This window comes from Branchiostoma floridae, chromosome 14 (genome assembly GCF_000003815.2).
Source record: "Branchiostoma floridae strain S238N-H82 chromosome 14, Bfl_VNyyK, whole genome shotgun sequence".
NCBI classification, from domain to species: Eukaryota; Metazoa; Chordata; class Leptocardii; order Amphioxiformes; family Branchiostomatidae; genus Branchiostoma; species Branchiostoma floridae.
In genome coordinates, this window is record NC_049992.1 from 14,620,335 (window position 1) to 14,645,239 (window position 24,905).

A 24,905-nucleotide genomic window follows, 5' to 3' on the forward strand; every position below is an offset into this window, starting at 1 on the left:
GGATTTCATCACTACATACTGATGAAGGAGCTATATCTGAAGACCGTGGATTGATGAATTCCACAGCTGTGATATTCATCACTTAGATGATGAATTCCACAGCTGTGATATTCATCATATGATGAATTCCACAGCTGTGGAATTCATCAATAGTGCTGTGAGATTCATCGATCTACTGATGAATCCAACGCCACTTCCGTCCCTAATACTGGCGATCGGCCGTGAGATTCATCGATCTACTGATGAATCCAACGCCACTTCCGTCCCTAATACTGACGATCGGCCGTGAGATTCATCGATCTACTGATGAATCCAACGCCACTTCCGTCCCTTATACTGGCGATCGGCCATGGGATTCATCGATCTACTGATGAATCCAACGCCACTTCCGTCCCTAATACTGGCGATCGGCCGTGAGATTCATCGATCTACTGATGAATCCAACGCCACTTCCGTCCCTAATACTGGCGATCGGCCGTGAGATTCATCGATCTACTGATGAATCCAACGCCACTTCCGTCCCTTATACTGGCGATCGGCCGTGAGATTCATCGATCTACTGATGAATCCAACGCCACTTCCGTCCCTTATACTGGCGATCGGCCGTGAGATTCATCGATCTACTGATGAATCCAACGCCACTTCCGTCCCTTATACTGACGATCGGCCGTGAGATTCATCGATCTACTGATGAATCCAACGCCACTTCCGTCCCTAATACTGACGATCGGCCGTGAGATTCATCGTTCTACTGATGAATCCAACGCCACTTCCGTCCCTAATACTGGAGATCGATCTACTGATGATCGGCCGTGAGATTCATCGATTTACTGATGAATCCAACGCCACTTCCGTCCCTAATACTGGAGATCGGCCGTGAGATTCATCGATCTACTGATGAATTCAACGCAACTTCCGTCCCTAATACTGGAGATCGGCCGTGAGATTCATCGATACAGTCTTGGATTTTACTACTTAGGTTTATGATCTCTATGTCATCAAATTTTTAATTTTTAGCCTCTCCACAGGGATGGATTTAATAGAGGCTTGATGAATTGCATGGCCGGAATCATTTCTAAAATTTAAAACTTACATACACATATGAATTTGATGTAGCAGCCATTTAGAAAAGGACAAAGACACGATAGAGTTTCAGTTTCTTTTTTTTAATAATAATGATAACAATGTTACAACCACAGTGAACCTATTTAAGCTCTTACATGTTTACTCAAAGCATCAACTATCCCTGAAGTATCTTGTAAAAAAAATCAATATAACACTTAGATATGTTAGTCTACAGGAGCTACATTACAAAATAAGTTTGTAGAAAGTTATTCTATGTCTCTGGGACACTGTAATTTTAAGTCAATATATTGTATGAAGATAAATGCAGGTCTCTTTACAATGGAGGCATGGCATAAAGTTTCATCGGTGAAGTTATCACATCAGAACATAATGAAAAATACAGCGATACAAAAGTAAACAATCAATACACCTACTTCCAGCACAATTGAAAAATCAATGTACAAAATTACACAATAAATCTAGATCTACTAACACCAAACACATTTCATTTAGGTCTGAGGTCTACGAATTCTCGTTTGTTTTGTTTGAGTATTTTTACCATCTTTTCGAGCTGTCTTTTCTATATATAATCGGATGGGGTGTAAGGGACATTCTGTACTCGTGGCCTTTTCTTTCTAGGTGCGCTTGTTTGGGAGGTTCTAGTAGCTGATTGTTTTTTCTGTGACTGGCTGTGGGGAGATCCTTGTAGACGCGGTCGCCCAGTGGTGGTGGGATGGGTGATGCGGGAGGTCTGCTGTTCTCTCTGTGCGGGCGGTCTGTACAGTAACCGGCGGCAGTCATCACGTTGCTGACGGCCCGGCTCGCCCAGGCGTGGTCGCCCGGTGGCGGGTGTGGTCTGCTGTCCTCTCTTCTCGGCAAGCCTGTAGACTGGGCAGCTGCGATCCTCGCGAGGTTGACCCGGCTCGCCCAGACGCAGCCGCCCGGCGGTGGGGGTAGTCTGCTGCCCTGTCTGCTCGGCAAGCCTGTAGACTGGGCAGCGGCGATCCTCGCGAGGTTGACCCGGCTCGCCCAGACGCAGACGCCCGGCGGTGGGGGTAGTCAGCTGCCCTCTCTGTACGCCAGGGTCGTCGCTTTGGTGACTCTCGTCATCTTCAGAGACCGAACTTGAACTTTGGTAACTCTCCTCATCTTCCGAGACTGAACTTTGAACACTATCTTCATCTTCAGAGTCTTCGCTGCTACCCTCATCTTCTGATCTCTCGCTTTGGCCGCTGTCGCAGTTGCGCTGGTCTTCATGGCTGTCGAGAAGCTTGGGTTGTCCGCCACGGTAAAACGTGTCAGGGTCAAATCCTGACTCAGCGATGGCGGCCCTTACGACGCATTGTAATTTGAAGTTGAACTCTTCTGAAAAAGCAAACATTGTAAAGAATGGTTTAGGAGTATTTACATACAAAGGCAAGGGACACACAGAGCTGAGGCCCGTACAATAGCAAACAAAAAATACCTAAGTGAGTAAAAAATTCAACGGCAATTTCGTCAATCTTTGTGCGGTGATAAGCAATGTGTTGGTCAAATTTCAAAAAGGTACAGTAGGCCGAAGTATTACTAAAAGTATTTTGGCGAGAGTAGAGCCCTCCAAGGATTTAATCAATGACCATCGAACAAAAACCTGTAAAGATATCTATGTTTGTCAGAATCCCTAACACTAAACATGATTTTTAAAAAATGCCATATTACGCTTACTAGTATGTCAGTATAAGCGGCGGAATGCCCGTGGATTTCATCACTACATACTGATGAAGTCTACAGCTAAATGTTAATATTAGCGACGGAATGCCCGTGGATTTCATCACTACATACTGATGAAGTCCACAGCCAAATGTCAGTATTAGCGGCGGAATGCCCGTGGATTTCATCACTACATACTGATGAAGTCCACAGCCAAATGTCATTATTAGCGACGGAATGCCCGTGGATTTCATCACTACATACTGATGAAGTCCACAGCCAAATGTCAGTATTAGCGACGGAATGCCCGTGGATTTCATCACTACATACTGATGAAGTCCACAGCCAAATGTCAGTATTAGCGGCGGAATGCCCGTGGATTTCATCACTACATATCGATGAAATCCACAGCTGTGGAGTTCATCATCCTTCTACCGATGAAATCCACAGCTGTGGATTTCATCAACATAGTGATGAACTCCATAGCTGTGGAGTTCATCAATCCACGGTTCTTGGATATACCTCATTTCATCACTACATATTGATGAAGTCCACAGCCCAATGTCAGTATTAGCGACGGAATGCCCGTGGATTTCATCACTACATATTGATGAAGTCCACATCCCAATGTCAGTATATAGCGAAGGAACGCCCGTGGATTTCATCACTACATATTGATGAAGTCCACAGTCAATTGTCAGTATTAGCGACGGAACGTTCGTGGATTTCATCACTACATATTGATGAAGTCCACAGCCCAATGTCAGTATTAGCGGCGGAACGCCCGTGGATTTCATCACTACATATCGATGAAATCCACAGCTGTGGAGTTCATCATCCTTCTACCGATGAAATCCACAGCTGTGGATTTCATCAACATAGTGATGAACTGCACAGCTGTGGAGTTCATCAATCCACGGTTCTTGGATATACCTCGAGCATGTTACATACCAACAAAAGTAAGGGCACATATAGGTGACCATCTGTACACACTTAAAATAAATAGTCAGCAACATGTTGTAAAATGCAATTGTTGAGTCATTGCTTCTACACACATCAATTTTTGAATGTCTGTGTATTTTATGCTATAACAAATAAATTGAATTCTGTTTTTTTTATTTTGCAGGTTACAATTTCATCCTTTGATCTCAATAATTTTATGTCATTAAAATGTAATATTAACAAGCCTTCAACCATGAAATCACCGATAATGTTGGCATCTATCACAGTTATACAAGTATCAAGTATTTTCCTTGAAGTTATTATTTGTGTCGCAAATGGATGCATCATTATGTGCTCTTCACTACCGTACTATGCTTCTTGCTTTGGCAGATTTTATTATCAACAGCATTTTCTACTTTTTCTGGTAGATGTCGCTTTTATCTAATACATCTGTTATGCCTACATTGTACATAGATCATATTTATCCTTTGGGTGCTTATTTTAGACTTAGAATTTTCTTTTACACCTGATCCATCGTTGTCACAGTTTGTTTGAGTAAGTTAAGAGAATAAAAGACTAAGAAGACCTGATTATTTAAAGCAGACATATTTGCGTTAGATTTACTATAACCTCGAATCGGTTGCTGAAACTGCTGCTAGGTTCTTGGCTAGCTCAAGGTCGTTACACAATGGTGAGGTATCAAAGGTCACTTTGGATCAGTGTTTCACCTTTCTGTTCCGGGTCGGAGTTGAAACTTGATCGCCGACCATAACGTTAGTTTTGCCCCCCAAATTCGCCATTTCTGAGAATTTGTCTCCAAAATAAAGCGACTACAGAATACCTGAAACTTTCAACGGAGTTATTAACTTGTGACTTTTCCAGGAGGTGTCGGCCTAACGTTACGTGACTTAATCGTAAGGGACCCAGAAGTCCAGCCCTAGATTTGTCCACGCCAGTTAGACAACAGGGAGGTATGGTAAGTCAGCATTACTGAATTCAATATTGCTTCATGCCTCAAGATGTTTTTCCAACATGTCTTTTCAGCAGCGTAGGGAAGTTGTTTGGACCACCAGACAGGCTGTCCTACATAACAACCAAAATTTTTCAATTTGTTTTCAGTTGATTGCAGTCCCGTCCTGGATGTCAGACTGTTTCCAGGGCGTACACGCTGGGTCACGTTCCTCAGCGCTTAGCCCGACCAACAATTGCTCTACTTCTAACGTCTTTTTGTTTAAAGAATTCGAGTGCCAGCGTACTGTGTTTTGACTTAGAGACTGTTCCTCTGTAGCAAAATTTCAATGCGGCACATTGGGGCCCTCAAGCTGTAGAGGTTGTCTTAAAAGTTTGTAATTGTCGGTCAACAATCGGGTATCCGGCTGCTGTCTTTCATGGTCTCCACAATGAGCTCAGTTCAACAGTATTTTCAGATCTATGTATATTATAATGTGTGCGACGCTTACAATTTGTCGGAAGTTGTTGTGACTTGTGACAATGTTTTCAAAAATCTATTAGGCGAACCAAGACAGCTTCCACCTGAAATGCCGTGAAGCCAAACATAGTGACTACAACGCTGTGATGAAGATAGCATCAGTAGAAACTGTTCGGGACGGGTTTGACTACCTGCCCGCCAAATTCCACCAATGGGTGGATGATCCGGAAGCCTATGTATTAGTAGCGGAAGCTGACAACAAAGTGGTACTTATTCATTGCTATATCCAATTTGTGATATCAATATTGTATAGTCAAGGGTCAATGACCAACCCCGAGGTGTATATTGTGTTATAACTCCTGGTCCGTTGCTATAACCACCGAATAAAACCAACCTGTTCGCTTCGCTCACTCGGTCGTTTTATTTGGTGGTACCGGTTATAGCAAAGAACCTGGCGTTATGACACCATATATACCGAGTAACAGGCGGGTCATTAACGTTATTATCATATAACCTACCCAACTGACCCATTTATGCGACAAATTCCTTTATTATACATACGTCCATAATTCAGTACATTCAATAAAGTTGAACAGCGAATTTAAACAATATATAACTTGTATGTGAAATGTCGTTCAGTTACAAAAAGAGGCAAAGTCGATTCATTATGTTACTTAAAGTTGAATGTAACGGGTGAAAGTGGACATTGTCCCCAAATAATTGTACGATAGACTGCAGGCTGTTGACCTATCGTCTGCGGATTGTTCCACTTGCAGCTGGGGTACAAAATTATGTGTTTAGCCGCTCCGTATAACGTGGACTTGAATTGAAGCAACTTTAATCTTTTTTTCTATCATTCTAGATTGAGACGTTTTATTTCAAGATGGTAAATATTTTTCAGAACAACAAACCTCACTATCAATGTTACCCCCCCCCCCCCCCTTTGCAGTCTGTGCTTATTTCCCCTGCCCTGACGCTTCTTCTGATTGTTTGAAATGAATAGTCGATTTGAATTAACACCGGGCTGGCAGGAATCTATGTGTTACGGCGTCAAGGAATGGGACCTTCTGATTGGTCCGCGGTGCTTGGCTATATGATAATGTTTCATTAAATAGACTATATGTTATATTATATGATAGTGATGGTTTGAAAAATCTCAAAAATGCGACGAAAGTTTCATCATGGTACTGTGTAAATTTAAAAGAAAATTACATGATAAAGAAATTGATAATCGGAAGACAACTGTATCTTTTATCATACCATTGGTGCGCAGTCGGTAACGTCTGGTTCTGTAAGGATGTGTATCGTTTGGAATAGAGAGAACGCCAGGCCCTGTTGTCTTTCTCTGTTATCTAAGTAATCTCTGACAATGTTGCCTTTGCAGATTGCCGTGTATGTGTGTTACATGACTGATGGCGGTGCGTATCTGTTTCACAAATCCATACGGATCGCCCCGAAACTGCAGGGGAAGAAGTTACTGACAAGAATCGGATTTGAACTCGAAAAAGCGCTGCAGCTGCGTCTTCACCCTAGGCTGCTGCATCTCGAGCGACATGCCATTGCGGACGTCAAGCGACTATACCTTTTGAAAGGCATGAACAGGAAGGACATCTGTGTAATAGCAAGTATCCATTTATTCACTGTTTCACATGTATTGCACTAGCCTGACTAAAATCAAGCCCCTAGCGGCCGGCCCTACAATTGCCGCCACCCGTAGTCGGGGGGAGGGGGTCATTAAGCCCAGCCGGCGAGAGAGCTTGTGTAAACACAGGCTAGTATTGCACATGGACAAATAATTCAGCACACATCACGCATCCAATACACACAAATATACACACATTCGAACACACATAGTTACATAGACACTCACTTACACACTCACACAGACGCAGGCGCTCAGACACGTCCACACCCACCCACCCACTCACTCAACAAACATACTCTCATGCGTATAGAAAAACGCACACGCACATATACATATTATACACATGACACTAGTTGTGTGTACGCAGACACGGTGCTGTATTTTGAAAATTTGAAGTTTAGTGACAAAATATCACTAATATTATATCCTTTGCAATTCTAGGATGTTATGTACTTCCAAGGCACGTGCAACGAAGTCCTGAGTAACTTGGAAGCCAAGGGTGTTCTCCCATACCCTCCACCACCATCAGTAATGCCCTTCCAACCCTCCGACATGGTGCGGCTGATAAGGCCTGAGTTTCTCGAGCAGATTCTGTCTGGCAAAAGTATTTTTGTAGATTGGGATCAGTATCAGCTCAGTGCCTCCAGTTTACATGGGTTGTCCAAGCGGGGAGTCACTATTCTTGTCGACAACAGTGAGCCAGCAGCTAAGAGTTTGAGTTATGGGGGGAGTTATATGACACCCAGGGGGCGGGTATATCACGTAGACATACACTGTAGTGATGTAGGTCTGTGTCAGGTACATATCAAACACCACGTGGACAGAGCTTGCCGTGAGTATGACGGGGTGATCACGTTCTGTGTAATGGTGATCGACCCGTCCCTGATAATCACAACCAAAACCTTCTGTGTGGAAACGTTGGGCCTGGTTCACCTTCCAAACGATCACAGGTACTTGTCTTATAAATTTATGGTACCAATTCTTTTGGATCTTAGCAACTCACGCCTTTGAAACGATGCAGGACTGCTAACTTGCCATGATATTTTCTTAAGTAATTCAATAGCACGGTGCAAAATGTACAAACATAATAATGTAAGAATTATGACAATGTGTGATCTATATGACTCCAAAGTCAGTGCAGGTTACATGAGTGACAGGATGTAGAAGTTTGTTTTAATTTCCTTTCGGCCTTTTACCTCACTCTGCATTCGCTTGTATGCTAAGCATCTGTACATAGACCGCAAAATGACATACACTTGCATGCACGTCGCTGGTAAGATCAAACCTTGAGTATGTCGCAACAGTTTGGGACCCGTCTACGAAGATACACTAGAAAGTATGCAGATCCAAACTGCCAGATTTACTTATTCATATTTTGCACGAACAACTCCAATAGGAATTCTAGTGTTACCAAAGTGAAAACAGATCGATATCGATACCACCTGAAGACAATTCGAAGGAAATGTCCAGACTTTATATACACTGAGTTACGTAAGGGCAAAAATAAGGGCACATACAGATGGCCATCTGTACACACTTAAATAATGAATAGTTACTAGTCAGCAACATGTTGTAAAATGTAGTTGTTGAGTCATTGCTTCTACACACAAAAATGTCAATTTCTGAACGTCTGTGTACTTTATGCTATAGCAAATAAATTGAATCCTGTGTTTATTTGCAGGAACCATTTCATTCTTTTATCTCAATCACCTGATTTGTCATTTGAGATAATGTTCTTGACAATCACGCAATCGCGGATAATGTTTGCATCTATCTTAATTTTACAAATATTTTTAAATATTAAGTATTTGTCTTAAAAGTATCATTAGTGTTGCTAATAAATGCATCATTATGTGTTCTTCACTATTTTGCATCTTGCCTTGGCAGATTTTATCATGAACAGCATTTTGTACTTTTTCTGGTAGATGTCGCTTTTATCTAATACATCTAATACTCTTGTGGCTACATTGTGCATAAATCCTATGTTCCCTTTGACTGCTTGTTTTAAACGTTAAGTTTATTTTTACACCACCGCTACTATAGCTTGTTTGAATCAGAGAATAAAGAAAAAGACCTGATTATCCGAAGCACATACATTTGCGTTAGAATTAGCCGTCGACGGGAAAAATTAAAGCTATTTGACTACTAAGAATTACTTCGTTGCTTTTCGACAAGGCTTGAAAACTATTGGGATATGACGAATGTCGGGTATCTGGAAATCCCTTGCTGTGAAGTCGTAGTTCATGACTTTGTCGCTAGATGTCGTCTGCTACTTTTATATTTGTGCTTAATAGTTGAAATTATACTTTTAGTGTCAAATTTTTAATGTTTACATAATAAAAAAAATTATATTGGCTGATAATAGACAATATAAAGCAATTCTTGATATCCATTTTAGGGTTTAAAGGAACTTAATTGTTTTAATTTCTTCGAATCCATGTCCGAATCGGATGTGCAAAGCCGAATCGTCAGCTGATACGCCGGCTAGGAATCGAAGGCCGAATCGACGGCCTGCTTCAGGTTGGTGGCATACCAGTCCGTAGAAGCGCCCCCTATACTCATTTACTCATCAGTCTACGTAAGAAGTAGGCGTAATTAAGATATCTGTAGACATCGTCACTGCAGGTAATGATTTGAACTTTGAAACGTGTCTTTATTTGCCGATCATCCAGATCATTTCCTTCTCAGCAACACACAGCGGATTCACCACCAATGTTAGTTGTAATAAGTCGCTGTTATTATTCCCAGAAAATAATGCGTTATTCGAAAGTCAATTTTCATGATCTGTAGTAAATTGCCATCTCCCGACCATAATGAGTTTTTGAATGACCATTAATGATTTATATTATGAAAAGCTCTTGACTCAAATCACAAGGGAAGCGTAGTAAAGTAGTACTAAATATTTGGGTCTTCACATAAAGACTTGACCCGGAGACCTCTATCTCGTGTTATGCTTGTTAATGCTTGTTAGTTGTACCGCATTTTGTAACGGCAGTTGTATGGGAATGAATAACTATTATGTGACATTTATTGGCCCAGACGCCTTTTTCACGTCGTTACATGAAAATACATGGCCACAAACCGTCCTTTTCAAAATCTTCCATTTCAAAGTCCTAAGTTGACACTTGTCGGGATGAATATGGCAACGGTACCAGTATTCTAAGTTTGTCTATAAAAAGTTTCAAAATGTATACTGCAGGAAAGACGGTTATTCTTTTGAGACCGATTGCGGAATCAACGAAACGCTTGATATGAGGAACGACAATACTTAAAGGCAGGAAGTAAAAACGTTAACGTTATTACTGCTATCTGCGTGACAGTGTATTTAGACGCTGGTGGAACAGCTCCATGACTTCGTGGGCGGTTTTTACTAGATATGTGATTGATTTGTTACGGAGAACTGGAGATCTTCAGTCACCCCATGAATAGTCTGAAAACCTGGCGCCAAACAGTCGACTGAGGGTTTTGTTGCTTGTGAAGTCTTTTTAACGGCTTACATCAAGTTTACAAACTGTCACATAGATCAGAGGCTACATTGATCTACAGAGGAAGGTTGAAGTCTTTGAGGCAGTGAATTATGTTTATACCATGCGCAATATTGTTACCATATGTTAATTAGCCGTGCAATCAGGCCGCCTAAGTTGTAAAGGTCCTTCCCGTGGGTCTATAAGGTTCTTTTATGGGTTTACGTTCTACCATTACTTAGGGATGATTGCTGCGTTGTAAAATATTCTTTAAAACTCAATCTATGAGACTTTAGGACAAAGGGCTTCAACACTGCGCTGCAGCTGCATCCTCTTGTCCACAGGAGGCGCTGCAAAAGAACAACCGTCTTTCCCCATCGGCATGGCAATAAATCCTCATCATCATAAAACTGTTATAAATTACACGTGTTAAAATAGAACCTGTATTTCCTTCCAGTTCATTGAACAACGATTTACTGCTCGTTTGTTCCTCTTCCATCCTTTCTACGTATGGCAATGGCGACATGGCCTCCCGCTGTTTCCTGCCCGGAGCCATGTTTGCATGCACGCAACCTCCTCTTCGGGGTTGATAACACAGTTAGACCTCTCAATAGGAAAGCATGTTAAAATACACTGAAAAAAGGCTTTACAAAAAGTACTAACCCTAAATTCAATCTTATTTTTTTTCTCTCTACCAGGCGTGTTGATTGGCTCAAACTCTATGAAAGAAACCTCACATTTTACCCCAGCTTTCTTCTGATACCACCCGTATGACCAAACACCTAAACACCTTCCACGCGCCAACTAAACTGCCAAACTGAGCAAATTTTGACCATAATGGGACCCTATCTGTTCTTTCTAAATCCAGAAGGTCTCCAGGTTGGGCCCAAATGTTCTACGAGGATTTTTAAGGATTTTAGGTGGCACTATAATTTGTGCCCTCTGCTGCGCAACTCAACTCTGACGTCTGCCCTTCAAGGACACTGCTCTATCTCACACATCACAATACTGGTTCTTCATATGCATTTTCAACAATATGAGACCTGATAAAGATACCCCGTGTGGGTTATGATGTATGGGGATGTAGCTAAGACAAAGATAAGATCATGCTGACTACAGTCTGATTTCTTCAATCCATTACTCATAGGTGGTGTCTATTGGGTTCCCAATCTAGTGGGGAAAACACTGGAAGCTGTATTCAGCCCATTAGCCATCTACATCAACTACTGTTGGATTAGAATCATAAAAATTCCCCGCCTTACTTCAGTAATGTTGATATAGTAAATATATATATCCCTGTATAGTTGTGAAGGCCAGGGGCGTGACTAAATATAGTTATTTCACTGTAATAACAAACGTAATAATAAAGGTAGCTTAAATATGCCGCACTGTCCAACACTGTAGTGTCATCCATCATTCTATTCACTGATCGACAACAAGAGAAAGTGTATACTGTGCACGTATATTTCTGTATATACTCGGCCAGGTGGGCACTTTTGGAAATCAACTTCTAGAAGTTAAAGCTGCAACTAAGATGAAATAAATATTATAATTGATAAATACACCAGTAAATGGCGACACAGACAATCGTAATGACGTTGTTTTTATTTTATTTTCGAACATATAATTCATACGTAAAGACGTCATCTGTCATAGATCACAGCCAGGCATACATTTAGATAGACACAAAATATCATCCCTCTGAAACAAACATTCACACAATTTAAACATTATCTGATTGCGCTTGATAACAATATGTACACTCTTATATTTCTCAACTTGTCATTCATATCTTCTGTCAGTGCAACTGACGAATGCCGTCGTAATCTTTTCTTTGCAACACCAATATCGGGGAGAACAGTTATTGCCAAACACAGGAATATACATACATCCAAGGGCCTTTCACCAGATAGTGAAAGCTCATTAGATGTACGCAGATATCCTTGATACATTTGTATTGCCTGCCTATGTAAAAGAGGTCGCGGATACACAGAAAGCATGCAATAACGTTAAGTGGTAGAAGTTAAGAAATCCCTCCTTATTCAACTATATCGTGAATGTTTGTGTATACATGTAAAAAAAGATATCCCAAAGTGAAGTACTTCAAGTCATCCATATCTATAAAGGGTGATATGCAGTGTCATAGGATCCTAGTTTTTTATGAATTATATTGCACATTGCTAGTATCACAATACTCAAATGTAAGCAAGTAAGGCTCTTTCCATTCACGAATACGACGGTGTTTGGTTCTGACCAAACTGGCAAAAACGTTTGTTGAGCAGATCACTTTGGTCAAATATATGTAGAATCTGATATTATTTATGTTTTATCACCATCGTGTACCACGTACTGTGTCTGTTCGTGACGGGTTCCTGTGCAATGCCAATCACCGGGTATGCACATGGTACGAAAATCATGGACTTCTTTTGTACTCATGTACATAAAGGGACGTTGGTGCATTTTTAAACGACTTACTGTCTGTGTATTTGGCAGTTTGTATGGATTCTACCGAAAATACCCAACGCTTTCGTTCTTTTAGAGCTTAGACATACTTCAAAGCTGGCCTTCACAGTCCTCTCAAGTCACGCTCATCGCACGACGTCATCAACTCTCGCGAGATTTCGTCGGAAGCACTGAATCAGAAGAAAGCTGTCCCCCGTTGACCTTACGAGTCAAACCATCTCCTCTCCCGCCCTATTTAGTCCTCTTGGATGGTGGTTTTCCGTCACACTCCTCCATTTTGACGGCTGAAAGAGAAATGGAAAATGGCCTTAATTATTGATAAGAGTTGTTTCATTCTTGACTGGAGCGTCTGGTGGCGCCAGCCATAATCTTGCAAACAAAAGGACGGCCGTCACGGAGCTCCGGTGAGACCTGTCATATTATGTGGTCTCAGATTCAACCGTCTGTGATAATGGAGGAAGGGGCATTCGTTCTACCTCAACGCATAGCCTTACAAATCCCTGTTTGCCCTTAAGCGTTCATCGTGTATATACATATCACATTTAAGGTTCAACAGTGCTGAGGATAGTGTCAACAGGAACAACAGAGACTATGTTAACCTCCTTGCTTTAATCACCGTTATAAAATAAGACTTTTCTTAGAAAAACTAAAAAAAAAACAGTTTTGAATGAATGCCAAAAGTCATATACATTGATTCGAACTGACAGCGAGACATCCAAGTACAAGTACGTTATCAGAATAAGATTTGAAATTTCAAAGTGTCCAAATGTCCGTTACTAGAGACAATCCTCGCACCTCACATAAAAATACACTTTCGGCCTTGCCTAGTAAACGTTGTGGGTGGCTTTTGCTCCAAGACAATTACGAGCAACTTGACAGCCACCTTTTATGATTTGTTGTAAATTGCCTATTTTCTAGTATAAGAGGTTTTTGAATGGTTATTAATAATTAAATCACTGTTGGGACGTCTGGCTTAAATCACACGAGCGGTAAAAGCCCAAACAATTCTGGACATTCATACCAAGACGGGACCCTCTTGAACCTCGCCTTGCATTGTGTTTGTCTATGATTGGTGTTCATTTTTTGTTCTCGATTCCATCAAAAACCTTTACTGCACACAATGAATGCACTGGCAAATGTTCAAACTGTCTCGACACATATTGAAGGCGGTATAACTCCAACAAAAGCCGATGATTTACCAGAGGGTTATCGTGGATCGAAACGTAGAAGAAAGACAAACGTCGATTTCTTGAATGATAGCTGATGAAATGTTGTTTCCTTTATTCTTCAAGCCTGTGTTTTATAGTCACATCGACTGTCAAGTTTGCTCAGTGTAAGCCGGAAAAATCTGATAGGTGTTACCGCATAGTGTAGGTTCCTTTAGCCTAAGAAAGACGGTTGTAAGACATCGTGGTATTCAAGAACAAGATAGTTGCTATCCATCAGTTTCTACCAGGCTCCGTAGATCGGTGGTCTGATAGCAAAAATTGGACAAACAGGGTCAAAAGTACGCTCGGGGAGTCGGCCAGCCAGAGGAACTATTTCATCACCAGGGAACGAAAGATACCATATGCAAAATTGAAAAAAAATTCAAATGGTGATGATTATATCGGCTTGCTTTGCTAGAGTACATCACCACTGTGTCTTGTTCACTTATGTGTACACAAAGAATTAAATCTTTCAACCCAGTTGCAGTTCTAAGCTGCATGATGTGTTTTTCTTTGGGAGAGCGTGGTGTGTTCAAACAAAAAAGGAATTTGTTCAACACAACATCTTTCTGTTCGTCTTCTATCGCTCATTCAACCATAAAACAAAATTACGGTTGGACAACTTTCAAATGGAGTTCATAGAGTACTCTTTGACGACAAAAGACTTGCATTTCTTCTGAAATACGATGCAGGAAAAGTTTCAGACTTTTGATTTTTAAACAATGATGACTATCATGTCAAAAACAATTTACGAATGAGCAGATAATTGCTTTAATTTTCCATGTCAAAGGGAAGCTGAACAGTTGCCCTGTGATCTGTCAAAGTCTTTTCAATATGTCAATACACGATGTTATGATGTTATCCATATGCCTTAACTGTACACACCGCAAATTCCTCTCTTTGTTGGGTTGTATCAACTGCAGTATGTCCCTGACAATAGAACGACTTTAACAGCGGTCTATGTATCTAGTATACACACTCTTTATCAGAGTATTGAATCTCCACTGGGAAAATTTTTCAACACGAAGCCGCTATAATTCTGAACTAAGTTGTCATCATGCAACAGACAATCGAATTACCGTCAATATGAACCGTTAGATTAACCGGGCTTGCACAAAACTCTTACATGTACGTTTTTCGTGTTTCGAAGACAGATAATTTTTAAGTGATCAATATTGTCAACAGTGAAGATCCAGGATAGTAAAGCTTTAGACTAAACATAGATAGCTGCTTTGACATATGTCAATATAACGTCTCAAGAAAATGTTGCTATTAAGTAATGAATCTTATTATTTGATGTACATTATAGTTCAGGCTACACAAATTTTCATTTTATTGTTTTCTTTTACGTAATCGTGAGTTGCTTCTGTAAATGTACAGACCTCATCTACAATCAGCTTGCTGGTAGAGTGATCATGACTTACAGTGTCCGTTACACTTCTAAACGTTCACGATTCGGCAAATGGTGTATCTAGAAAATATTAAGACTTCTTGCCTGATCTCTGCTTTTAAGTCTTGAAGGATTTTCCTAATTCAAGGTGGACTGTAACTGCACTTGGGGCACCGGTGCGGCACTGCGGGTTTTTTAGATGACTCAATGAATTTCAGAGATAAAGAACGAATTTTCTTCCGTTTTGTGTAATTTGTTGTCTTTTAAGTCAAACCTTTACGTATTACGCAATATCTAAATTATTATAAATCGCGAAAATAACAAAACAGTGCCGCAGTGAGCGAACCCCACAGTGCCGCACCGGTGCCCCAAGTGCAATGAGAGTCCACCTTTAGCTGACCCGTGCAAGAATCATATATTTAGTCTGATGCACACTTTAAAGGTCTTGACCTCTGATTTGAAAACTAGTCAAGGTCAAAGCTAAAACACCAAAATAGAGTACCCCATCTACATCCCCATCACATCTCCTTCCGTGTATACCATGACGTCATAGCCAATGGTGTACCTTAACTAGAAAGTAACTGATTTGTTACGGAGAATTGGTCGGAAGTGCCTCAATGAGATCACGCGCCTGACATTCAAAGCTTTCCCTGATCCATAAGGCATATTAAGGACTCTTTAGAATCTTCGTAGCGGCAGGCCTTTAGAATTGAGACAACGTTAAAGTGCGTCCTACTTACATCACATCTCCAAACCGGGGCCCGGCCGGGCAGCTTTCGGGAACAAAAAGTATGATATCAAAGACACCAAACTAAACAAGACGTAAAGAGAATAGTTGTGGGTATTATTTGAATATATTTTCAAGGAACGTTTCTATTATTTGTTTCCACAAAACGCCCAGCCGGTACCGGTTTGGAAATGTGACGTTAAACCTATTACAAAAACTATAGTAAGCATAACGTTAAGTAAAACTAGTGCAACATAACTCTTAAATGTTTTCTATTCAGCATCTTCTTTTTGCACATAAACATGTTTCAAACAGGGATTCCTTTTCTGTTGGGCTAAAAGACCCCGGTCCACAAGTTATCAATAGGCTGCAGTCGCTGCACCTATAGCCACTACCGTTGGCGGCGCTGCAAAAGACGTCTAGCATATTCCACCTTTCATGTCATAAAATCATTATTAATTACACGTCCTGAGTAGGACCCTGTATTTCCTTCCAGTCAATTGAACAACTATTTACTGCTCGTTTGTATCCCTTCCATCCTTCTTATGTATCGGAAAGGCAGAGTTAGATTCGACATGGCCTCCCGCTGTTTCCTGCCCGGAGCCATGTTTCCATGCACGCAACCTCTACTTCAAGGCCCACCGCCCTATCGCACACATCACAATACTGGCTCTTCAGTAGACAGAAATATTGTATAGATAACATGGCTGATAAAGAACCGGCAGTTACGCACTGATTGTGCCATGAAGTCACCGATAAGATCATGCTGACTATGATACAATAATAACTCATACTGAGGCGGTCTGGACGGCTTTGGACTTGACCGCAAATGATTCATTCAAGCAGAGTCTTGCAGGGTACGTGAACTCTTGAAAACTTTTGACTTGAAAGAAATTACCGAGTTTAGGAAGATGCTTAGCACAGCAGGTTTCAGAGGTGATATGAAGCACGGTCATTGCTGCATGCCCGGAAGCACTGTCTGTGCGCCGACGATGATAAAGTTATCTTCACCTACAACTTGTGCCACGGCAAGGAGCAGACAAAGTACACCATGCAAGATAACATTGAGCGAGAACCTTATAGAAAAATAAGTGGCTACCTTGCAGAATGGTAATTAGGAAAAACTCATTTTTGGTCTTATCATACAAACATATCTTGGATGAGTCAGCGTAAATCGTGAAAGTACTTAAGCCGCGGCTACAGCTGGCAATTAAACTTTTGCTTACGGTCAGGTTCAAGACCGATGTGACGGATGGGTGTATGGGAGGTTGGACAATGGACCATTCATTCAAGGTATGCCATGGCCTATTGTTCTGCAACCATGCGCTTAGGTCATGAGCACTTTTCTTTCTGATTGACGACGTTGAATAAGTGTGATCTTGTGCATGAAACATAATCATTACAAGGAATACACTAAGAACCAGAGGTCGTTGGACATCGCTATGAGGACCTCTATCTGTTAGAAATTACCGCTAAGCTATAAATTGTGGGCTCTTAAGCGTGTTTACAGTGCTTTCAGACTAGTCTACAGTGCATGATCAAAGGGTAGAACCAAAGGTGAAGCAACCATCCCTGTCTGAAACTGTTTATTTGATGTTGGCATCTTTCCCCTTTATTCTCTCTCCTTTTCTTTTGATGTCAGCACAGTTTCCTTCCTTCCCTGTTTCCTGAGTCACAGAAAGTCTTTCATCTGCACTTCCGTACAACATGAGAGGAGGATACGCGTACTGAGGTCCCTACCAGGTAGTGGAGGCTTGACAGGTGATGAATCGTTGTTCTTTACGCCACTCTCTCCCACGGCGCGCCAGACAACCGCCTGCTAAAAAGTTGGAGCTAGCCATTAGAGGGGGCTGACGTGCCGAGGTGGTCACTAGAGACATCACCTTTGCTCTTCACGTTGTAATTGCTACCTGACATTATCCTCGCTTTTAGGAGCATGAATTATGCAGTATCCTCGATGTAAACCTCCCAAAATAATAGCTGAAGTAAGTACGGATGCTGCATCCCAAGGCCTCGGCATCTGGTACTATAATCCCATTGTAATGTTGCGTCTGGTGAAGGTAGATCTAGAGTACTACTTTCTAAATCCGTCAGGGGAATCACCTGAAAGAACTTTCTCAGCAGATAAACCATTTGGTGAATCTCGCCCATCCGTTGGGACGGAGGTAATAATCTAGATTACATACCCGCAAGGTGTTAATCATAGCCTAACACCTTCATGTACTTTCGGCATCATTACTTTGAAACCGTCGGAGGAAAGTGAGCTGGGAGGAATGCCAATAGATAACAGCTCCTTCAAAGTGGAGAAACAACCACATTTGCAGGAAGTTTCACAGAGAATACAGACCAAATAAATGACTACGGCTTAGATGCTTTAAGAACATTATTATTCAGGCTGGTGGTTTTTGCTCATTAGTTCATTAGTACCTGACATGTCGATGATAGCTACATTTGTATGTGTAATCAGTAATACCGTGATGCTAGGAAAGGTATTTCTGCGTGTCAAAGACAAATAAAGACTTAGTTGGTGTATTATCTGCAACAAAGTTGCTTGAATGGCAGAGAAAGTTGAAGGAAAGTCAGATATACTATTAATTTCCATATGCGTGTTTGGTAAGTGACACCTAGCGCAGTGAGCTAGTACCTGATACGAACACATCTAGCAACGTGTCTAGCTGAGTCATTCTGCCCTGGACAAAAAGTTGTGAGTTCGATTCTCGGTTGTGTCGTTCATCCTACTATGTAAAGGGCTACAATCCTGTACATGCCGTTTCTCTTCTCTATCACGATTAGAGGAAGATAACATTTCTTAATCTTAAACTGATTCGAGAACATTTTCATTTGTTTTCACATAAGCTGGCGTAACCGCTGGCAAAATACAATATTCTGAGTGGAACTTGAAGGACTTGGAAGTTGTCAGATCTTCGATTTCAGTTGCAGGTTGCTATTCGAAGGATTATGAAACATCAGCAGTTGATCCCTATGGGTGATCAAGTTTGAGCAACATGTGGAGCAAATAAATGTGAACAATACGCTATATAATGGCGAATGCGCTCAACCGACAGGCAATACATCATCCAGATCAAAATTGATCTTATTCTTTATAACACACTTCCTTTTATCTGATATACGCAGAACAGGTACGAAAAAGAGGTCATATGCTTTCCTGTATGTATACCGTTAAAATTCGACCCATTAAAAGCTCCGGTTACACATAGCCGAACATGGACTTCCGACCATATGGTTGGGAGTAGTTGGGGAGCTGGTTTGGCTAGCTGTGCAGATTCGACTGGTGTTTGGTGCTGTATTTTGGCTGGTCTTCGGCTTCGCCAGCCAAAAGTTTCAACCTTTCCAAAACGTTCGGCTTTGGACAACAGGTCTGGAATGTTTTGGCTGATGGATGGTTGTTGGGTTGTTTGTGGTTGGAAAAACGTCTGTAGTGATCAGGGTGTGTTTGGGTGTGTCGACTACTCCCTCTTCGAAGCCAAGGGCTGAATTGCGGAGAGCGTACAATAGGCGGGGTTAAATCGTAAGGGTCTGGAGAGAGCTGCCATTCGGCGCCAATTAGGTGACCTCAATACGAGTGTCACAGGTGTCTGGAGCGAGCTGCCATTCGATGACCTAAATACAACAATAATTGCTCCAGGTGCTGCCTTGGAACTGTAGGTTTGAACCACTCACACCGGGAAGGATCCCTACTCTTTTCGATAAGTGCGGTGGGTTCTTTAACGTGCTCAAGGTGTGGCTCTCCCTGAACACGGGACCTCAATTTAACGTCCTGTCCAAAAAAAGGCCCTAGCCAAAGCTGGGGTACTCATTTTTTTCCTAAGTAAGAAGTAAGGAAAGTTGTGTAAAGTGGCTTTCCAAAGGGCACAGGACATGGCAGCTTTCGAACTCGGGACCTCTTGGGCCTGAGCCCAAAGCACTGCCGACTACGACACACGACCTCACATCTCACTGTTGATCGGGAGCCTTGTTGTTCGGCAATGTGTCACGTTTCCTTAGCGGGGCCCCGGACGGGATGCAAGCGGAAACGAAACATGTCTATCAAAGAATATACGCAAATTGTGCATATGACTATCTTTTTATGTTCTGTGTGTTTTGTTTTTTGTTACATGATACACTTCGTACTCAAATGTTGACTGACTGGGCATCAGTTTGGAAACGTGGCCTTAGTATATTACCGGGAATTTACCAGAATAATATGTAGATCTATATCTTTCTGTGAGCCCTTCCCAGTAATCAAAGTGAAAGGGTAGAAAACGTGTATGGAAGAGTAAAGCGTCATTCCACCTGCACGTTGTATTGATTGGGAAAAGCCATTTCTAATGGATGCTTACGAAGGCAGATTGAATAATCGAAGTAGCAATAATAACGATAAGAAATGTTCTTATCCCAATGGTACGGTTTATGGAAGCAAACGCACAGAAAACTCAACGATTTCGCGATGTCACTGAGCGATCACTTAAGACCCGGTGCACAAACGCCAGAGTTCAACAACCTCAAAAGTTTCCCAACATATACACATAAAATCACCGGGTTATTCGGTATCACTGGACAAAGTTAAAATCTTGGACATAAAAGCAGGCTTTTTTGCTAGAGGGATTATAGAAGCCATCTACATCAGAGCTTTAAATTTACAACCATCCCTGAATAGAGACGGTAGGCGCTATTGACTTCTTGCAAGTTATGATCCACTGCTCACTGAGTCACGTGTTTCATCTGCATAACGTGACGTCACGGCAGCAGTGGATTGTTCATTCCTTGACAAAGACTGGTGCTGTCTAGTCGAAAATTTGAGTGAGTCCATTTTTTGTGTGTTGGATATTACATAATGACTTTTACCAACACAGATGAACTTAAAGATTTCGCGAGGTGTTACCGGTGTTAAAATGAGTCAATTCACTGAAGCATTCACACCCACCTATTGTGTCCGAAGACAAATAAGAATCGCTGTGAAGGGCTTTATGACACCTACTTTAATAGCGGTAAGAAATACATAAAGAAACAAAAACACAGTGAAAATGTTGAAAACCAATTTAATGGACGTACATTGACGTGCACGTGGATAACTGCTTTTTATCTATCGTCTTGTCGTAACAAACCTCTGACAAAATAACAATGAAAGAATAAGTGTACATTGGGGCATCGGGCATAAAATGAGTAAGGCAAGCTTGGATAGTAATCTCATAACACAGGTAGATGTAGAGAAATCATTCATGCTTTTGCAAATGATGTTTACGGAAAGTGCAACTATAAGTATTCAGTTTCGAGACAAATCCTAGCTCCCGAACACACACCACACCGTGGGCCTCCTGCATTTTCATTGGTGAGTTTTTTCCTATGCCTACTACACGTGCAGACAGTTGGCCTACCCTCATTTGATGAGAGGAACTTGACATAATTGGAGGGGAAGAGTCCCACGTCGCCACTCAGATAGCCAAGGCACCACCCTCCGCTGTCCCCTTCCAGGACCTCTATGACATCGCCCACCTCAAGGCAGAGCTCGTTTCCTTCCTGCGCTAGATACGGGTACATGACCCTGGCGTATCGCCTCCCTGGGGGAGAGACACAACGTTAAATCCCATCAGAAGGCATCTAGATGATTGCAGGCGGAAGCACGGATGCTTGGGCTTAACGTGTCACACGCTGTTGGGAAAAGAAATAACACCTGCCACAGGATATAGGCATACTCGAATGATCGTGTTTTGAAACTCTATAAATCTTTGCAGTTGAAACTTTAAGAGGAAACGGCAAAGTACGAGCGTAAGAAGATCACCTTTTCCCATCACTGTCTATCTTTTTAGAAATGAGCAGCTATTTTGAAACAGGATATACAAAGGGAATAAAACAACTGCGACGCGATTTACAGATATCAAGACGACTTGTACTGTCATAAAAGAAGACTAAAGTTAAATGAGAAAGTTTTATGTTTACTTCCTACCAAAAATAATGTAAAAGAAAGGTTTTGAAAGGTCGTTGCCTTGCACAGAAATACCCCCTCAAGGATATACGTTATAATAAAAACGGACATACCGAATTCCCCCAACGACATCTTTAACCTTTACAAAATCAATATTTCTGTCTTTTCTTGGCCCATAACAATTCTACCTGCGGGCGACCTTTGGCCTGCTGGTTAAGCCGAGATAAAGTCAGAGGGATCCATCTTGGTCTGAACCGTACTGATGAAGCCTCCAGGCTTTATCTATGAGCTGGGGTGTAATGAAACTGTCTCACAGTGGCTCTAGGTTACGTCGAGTTTACTTTCCGTATCTTGGTACAAGATGCGATGATTATGACTAAAGTCAAGAACAAGCTAAAAGTATTGGTAATGTTAATACCACAGCCTGTGGAAAAGACATGAGATTTTTATGTAGGAGTTTGCCAATCGGTTTGGGCAGATTTTTCTCTGTTTTGCAAACAATTTGTCCCATCGTTTTTGACATTTAAAATTGGGTCGTTATATTACCAGCTTGGAAAAAAAGCAGTTAAAGTTTCATCACATTTAGCCGATGATGGATAGTTCCGGTGTTTCCAAAACTTTTCCGCAACTTTGCGTCATTTAAAACTGCACGAAGATTTTTACTGAGAGCGTCAGCCAACGTTTTACGACACTTAGCCGATATCTTAAGTTTTATATTCAAGAAATGTAAGCTTCTATCGAACGTTATATGAAATTTATAAAGGAATGATGCATCCCAAGCCATTTGTGGTGTGCAGTATGTCCAACCATAAAGAAGTAACGCCGTTATGTTTCCGTCAGCGAGGATTGAAGATTTAAGAAACGCGGATATTACCTCTTTTATCGGCCGCTCTTCTCATGGTTGGGATGCCGGCGTTTCCTGTCAGGGTACCCTCACGTGGTTTGACTGCGAAGAAAAAAGTCAGATTGTGAGGCAGTTACGTTAATTGAATACAGATGAAATACCACTGGAGGCTCTAGATAAAAACCAAGACGACCATCATCTAACGCCGTCCGGTGGAGGAAGGCTCATCGCTGTCTACTTATCTAGAGGTCCAAACGGCGGGATGACTGACAAGGGGGATTATGCACAGGGAATTTCATCTATGTTTTACGTGAAAGTAAATCCCTTCATGTATCTCCATTTTTCTTGCATCTCTAGCATGGACCAGAGTGGATTTCATTTCGGGAGTGTGCGTCAAAACAAGAGTGGATGAGAAGAAGAAAGATAAGTCCTCCTACACTCTGTTGTTTTCTTTGTAGAAATACCCAAGCATAGACTTGAGCATTAGAATCCACGAAATATTGCCACTTACAGTAAAGGCACATTTTGTTCCTAATCAGTGGCATCAAGATTGTGTTTTTCTTTTATACCGATGACGGCAATGTTTAGATCACTATTGGTACTGCGAAATGACATAAATGGTTCAGCTTTAGGTTTTGCAAAAGAGAAAGAACATTAAGTACAGTACATTTAAAACCTTAGATTTTTAGCTACTCTGTAAGATCAACAACACATATGGAAACTCACTACGGCAAACACGAATGATGCCGCACGTAATGCAAGTAAACCTGTGTGGTGTTTTGGGAGTTCGGAGATCCGTTTAGCTGAAAATTTATGCGCGTTTGTTCCTGCCTGGTAGAACCTATCACCCAAAATAACATGGGCCGATTCCCCGTTCATCTTATGTCTTTTTAACCCTGTCAAAACGCCGACATATTCCTTCGGGACTTAGATACCTTCTCTTGAAATAGCTATGTTCCTGACCCAAAGGTTCTCAAATGGATGCTGTTATCATAATCATGCACTTGATGGAGTCTGCTTCACTCCGGTATTCGTCAAGATCCCCCCAAGGAACTTCCTTACTCCTTATCTTCGTGAACGGGCAGACTTAAGTCCCTCAAGGGGGATGGTCTTAGTTTTATGTCACTCCTTCAACGTCTCATCAGCAAATCAATCAAGGCTTGTAACACAATGTCATTCCAGCGCTCTTATTAAATCATTTCAAACACCAATGACTCTTCCATCTCTGTCCAGGCGCAAGAAAAATACTAAGTGTGGTTCCCATGAAATGACATTTTGTACTATATCCATCCATCTGTCTATGTAATACTTGAACTTATCATACTCTCGCAATGGAATAAATTTGGGCGAGCTAGAGTTTGCACTACTAGATACACCGAAAACTACTTCTAGTAAATATTGCAACTCTGTTTAGATGCATATAAAGATACTTCAGGCTGTTCAGACTATCTGAATCGGTATGCTCCTCCGTTGGGGATGCTTAAAAATATCTAACTTTGCAATAGAATAAATCACGCAAACATTTGCAGTACAAGATACAACGAAAAATAGTAGTAAGTATTAAAATGCCTGTATCACGTATGGCATCATATGTTATTGCTACATACAAATATGGCAAATGGACCTCAGCAAAGGAAAAAGAATATTATAAAGTAACACTGCTCCTGGGTACGTATATCTTCTGGTATATATGGCCAGCACAATTGAAGTGAAGGCTTACCGGTTGGAAAGCTCACATGGATAGCACCCACACCGTACAAAGTTACCATAGATTACAGCAAGCGTAACGACGAGAGACTATAATAAATCACACCTGATTGTGTCTGCTTGTAAAACAACCCACTTCAAACGGTGACGAATAATCCATACAGAATTCGAAAATGGCGTTATGCATTTTTGCGGCGTTCAAGCTTGATTTATATGATGCCAAGCCGCAAGGATTACGTTTCATTATAATTTGTCAAAGTCGTAGCGTGCGTAATCTTTCATGTAAACATGTTGTAACATGAGTGCAGATCTTGGACGCTTTGTCTAAGTGTGAAGATCAGTCATTCAGGCAATTAACTGGAGAACTGTCTTTCCACAAAAGACAAGATACAACCAAACGCGATCGGTT

The 24,905-nt window shown here is 41.4% G+C and overlaps 2 protein-coding genes across 3 annotated transcripts in view; one reads left to right on the plus strand and one right to left on the minus strand.

Moving 5' to 3' along the window:
- Positions 1-4,608: 4,608 nt before the first annotated feature.
- LOC118430169 (probable N-acetyltransferase 16) lies at positions 4,609-6,788 on the plus strand. Its single transcript, XM_035840878.1, has 3 exons — positions 4,609-4,672; positions 5,209-5,391; positions 6,510-6,788. The coding sequence occupies exons 1-3, from the start codon at positions 4,670-4,672 to the stop codon at positions 6,786-6,788; spliced, it is 465 nt and encodes a 154-aa protein (XP_035696771.1). The 5' UTR covers positions 4,609-4,669.
- Positions 6,789-11,840: 5,052 nt separating this feature from the next.
- LOC118429931 (protein amalgam-like) overlaps positions 11,841-24,905 on the minus strand; it is a 49,178-nt gene continuing 36,113 nt past the window's right edge. The window contains exons 6-8 of one of the 2 annotated variants that reach the window (XM_035840573.1): positions 22,820-22,891; positions 21,398-21,580; positions 11,841-12,981 (exon numbers count right to left, since the gene is read on the minus strand). In XM_035840573.1, coding sequence (XP_035696466.1) covers positions 12,929-12,981; positions 21,398-21,580; positions 22,820-22,891 — 308 coding nt within the window. In that variant the 3' untranslated portion in view covers positions 11,841-12,928. Of the gene's footprint in view, positions 12,982-21,093; positions 21,581-22,819; positions 22,892-24,905 lie in introns of those variants that run through there. The other variant, XM_035840572.1, reaches the window with a different exon arrangement.

What these genes read in the sequence shown, in the direction of transcription:
- LOC118430169 (XM_035840878.1), top strand. An exon ending in CGGAAGCTGACAACAAAGTG is followed by an intron (nt 5,392 to 6,509) that starts GTACTTATTCAT and finishes TTGCCTTTGCAG; the next exon opens with ATTGCCGTGTATGTGTGTTA.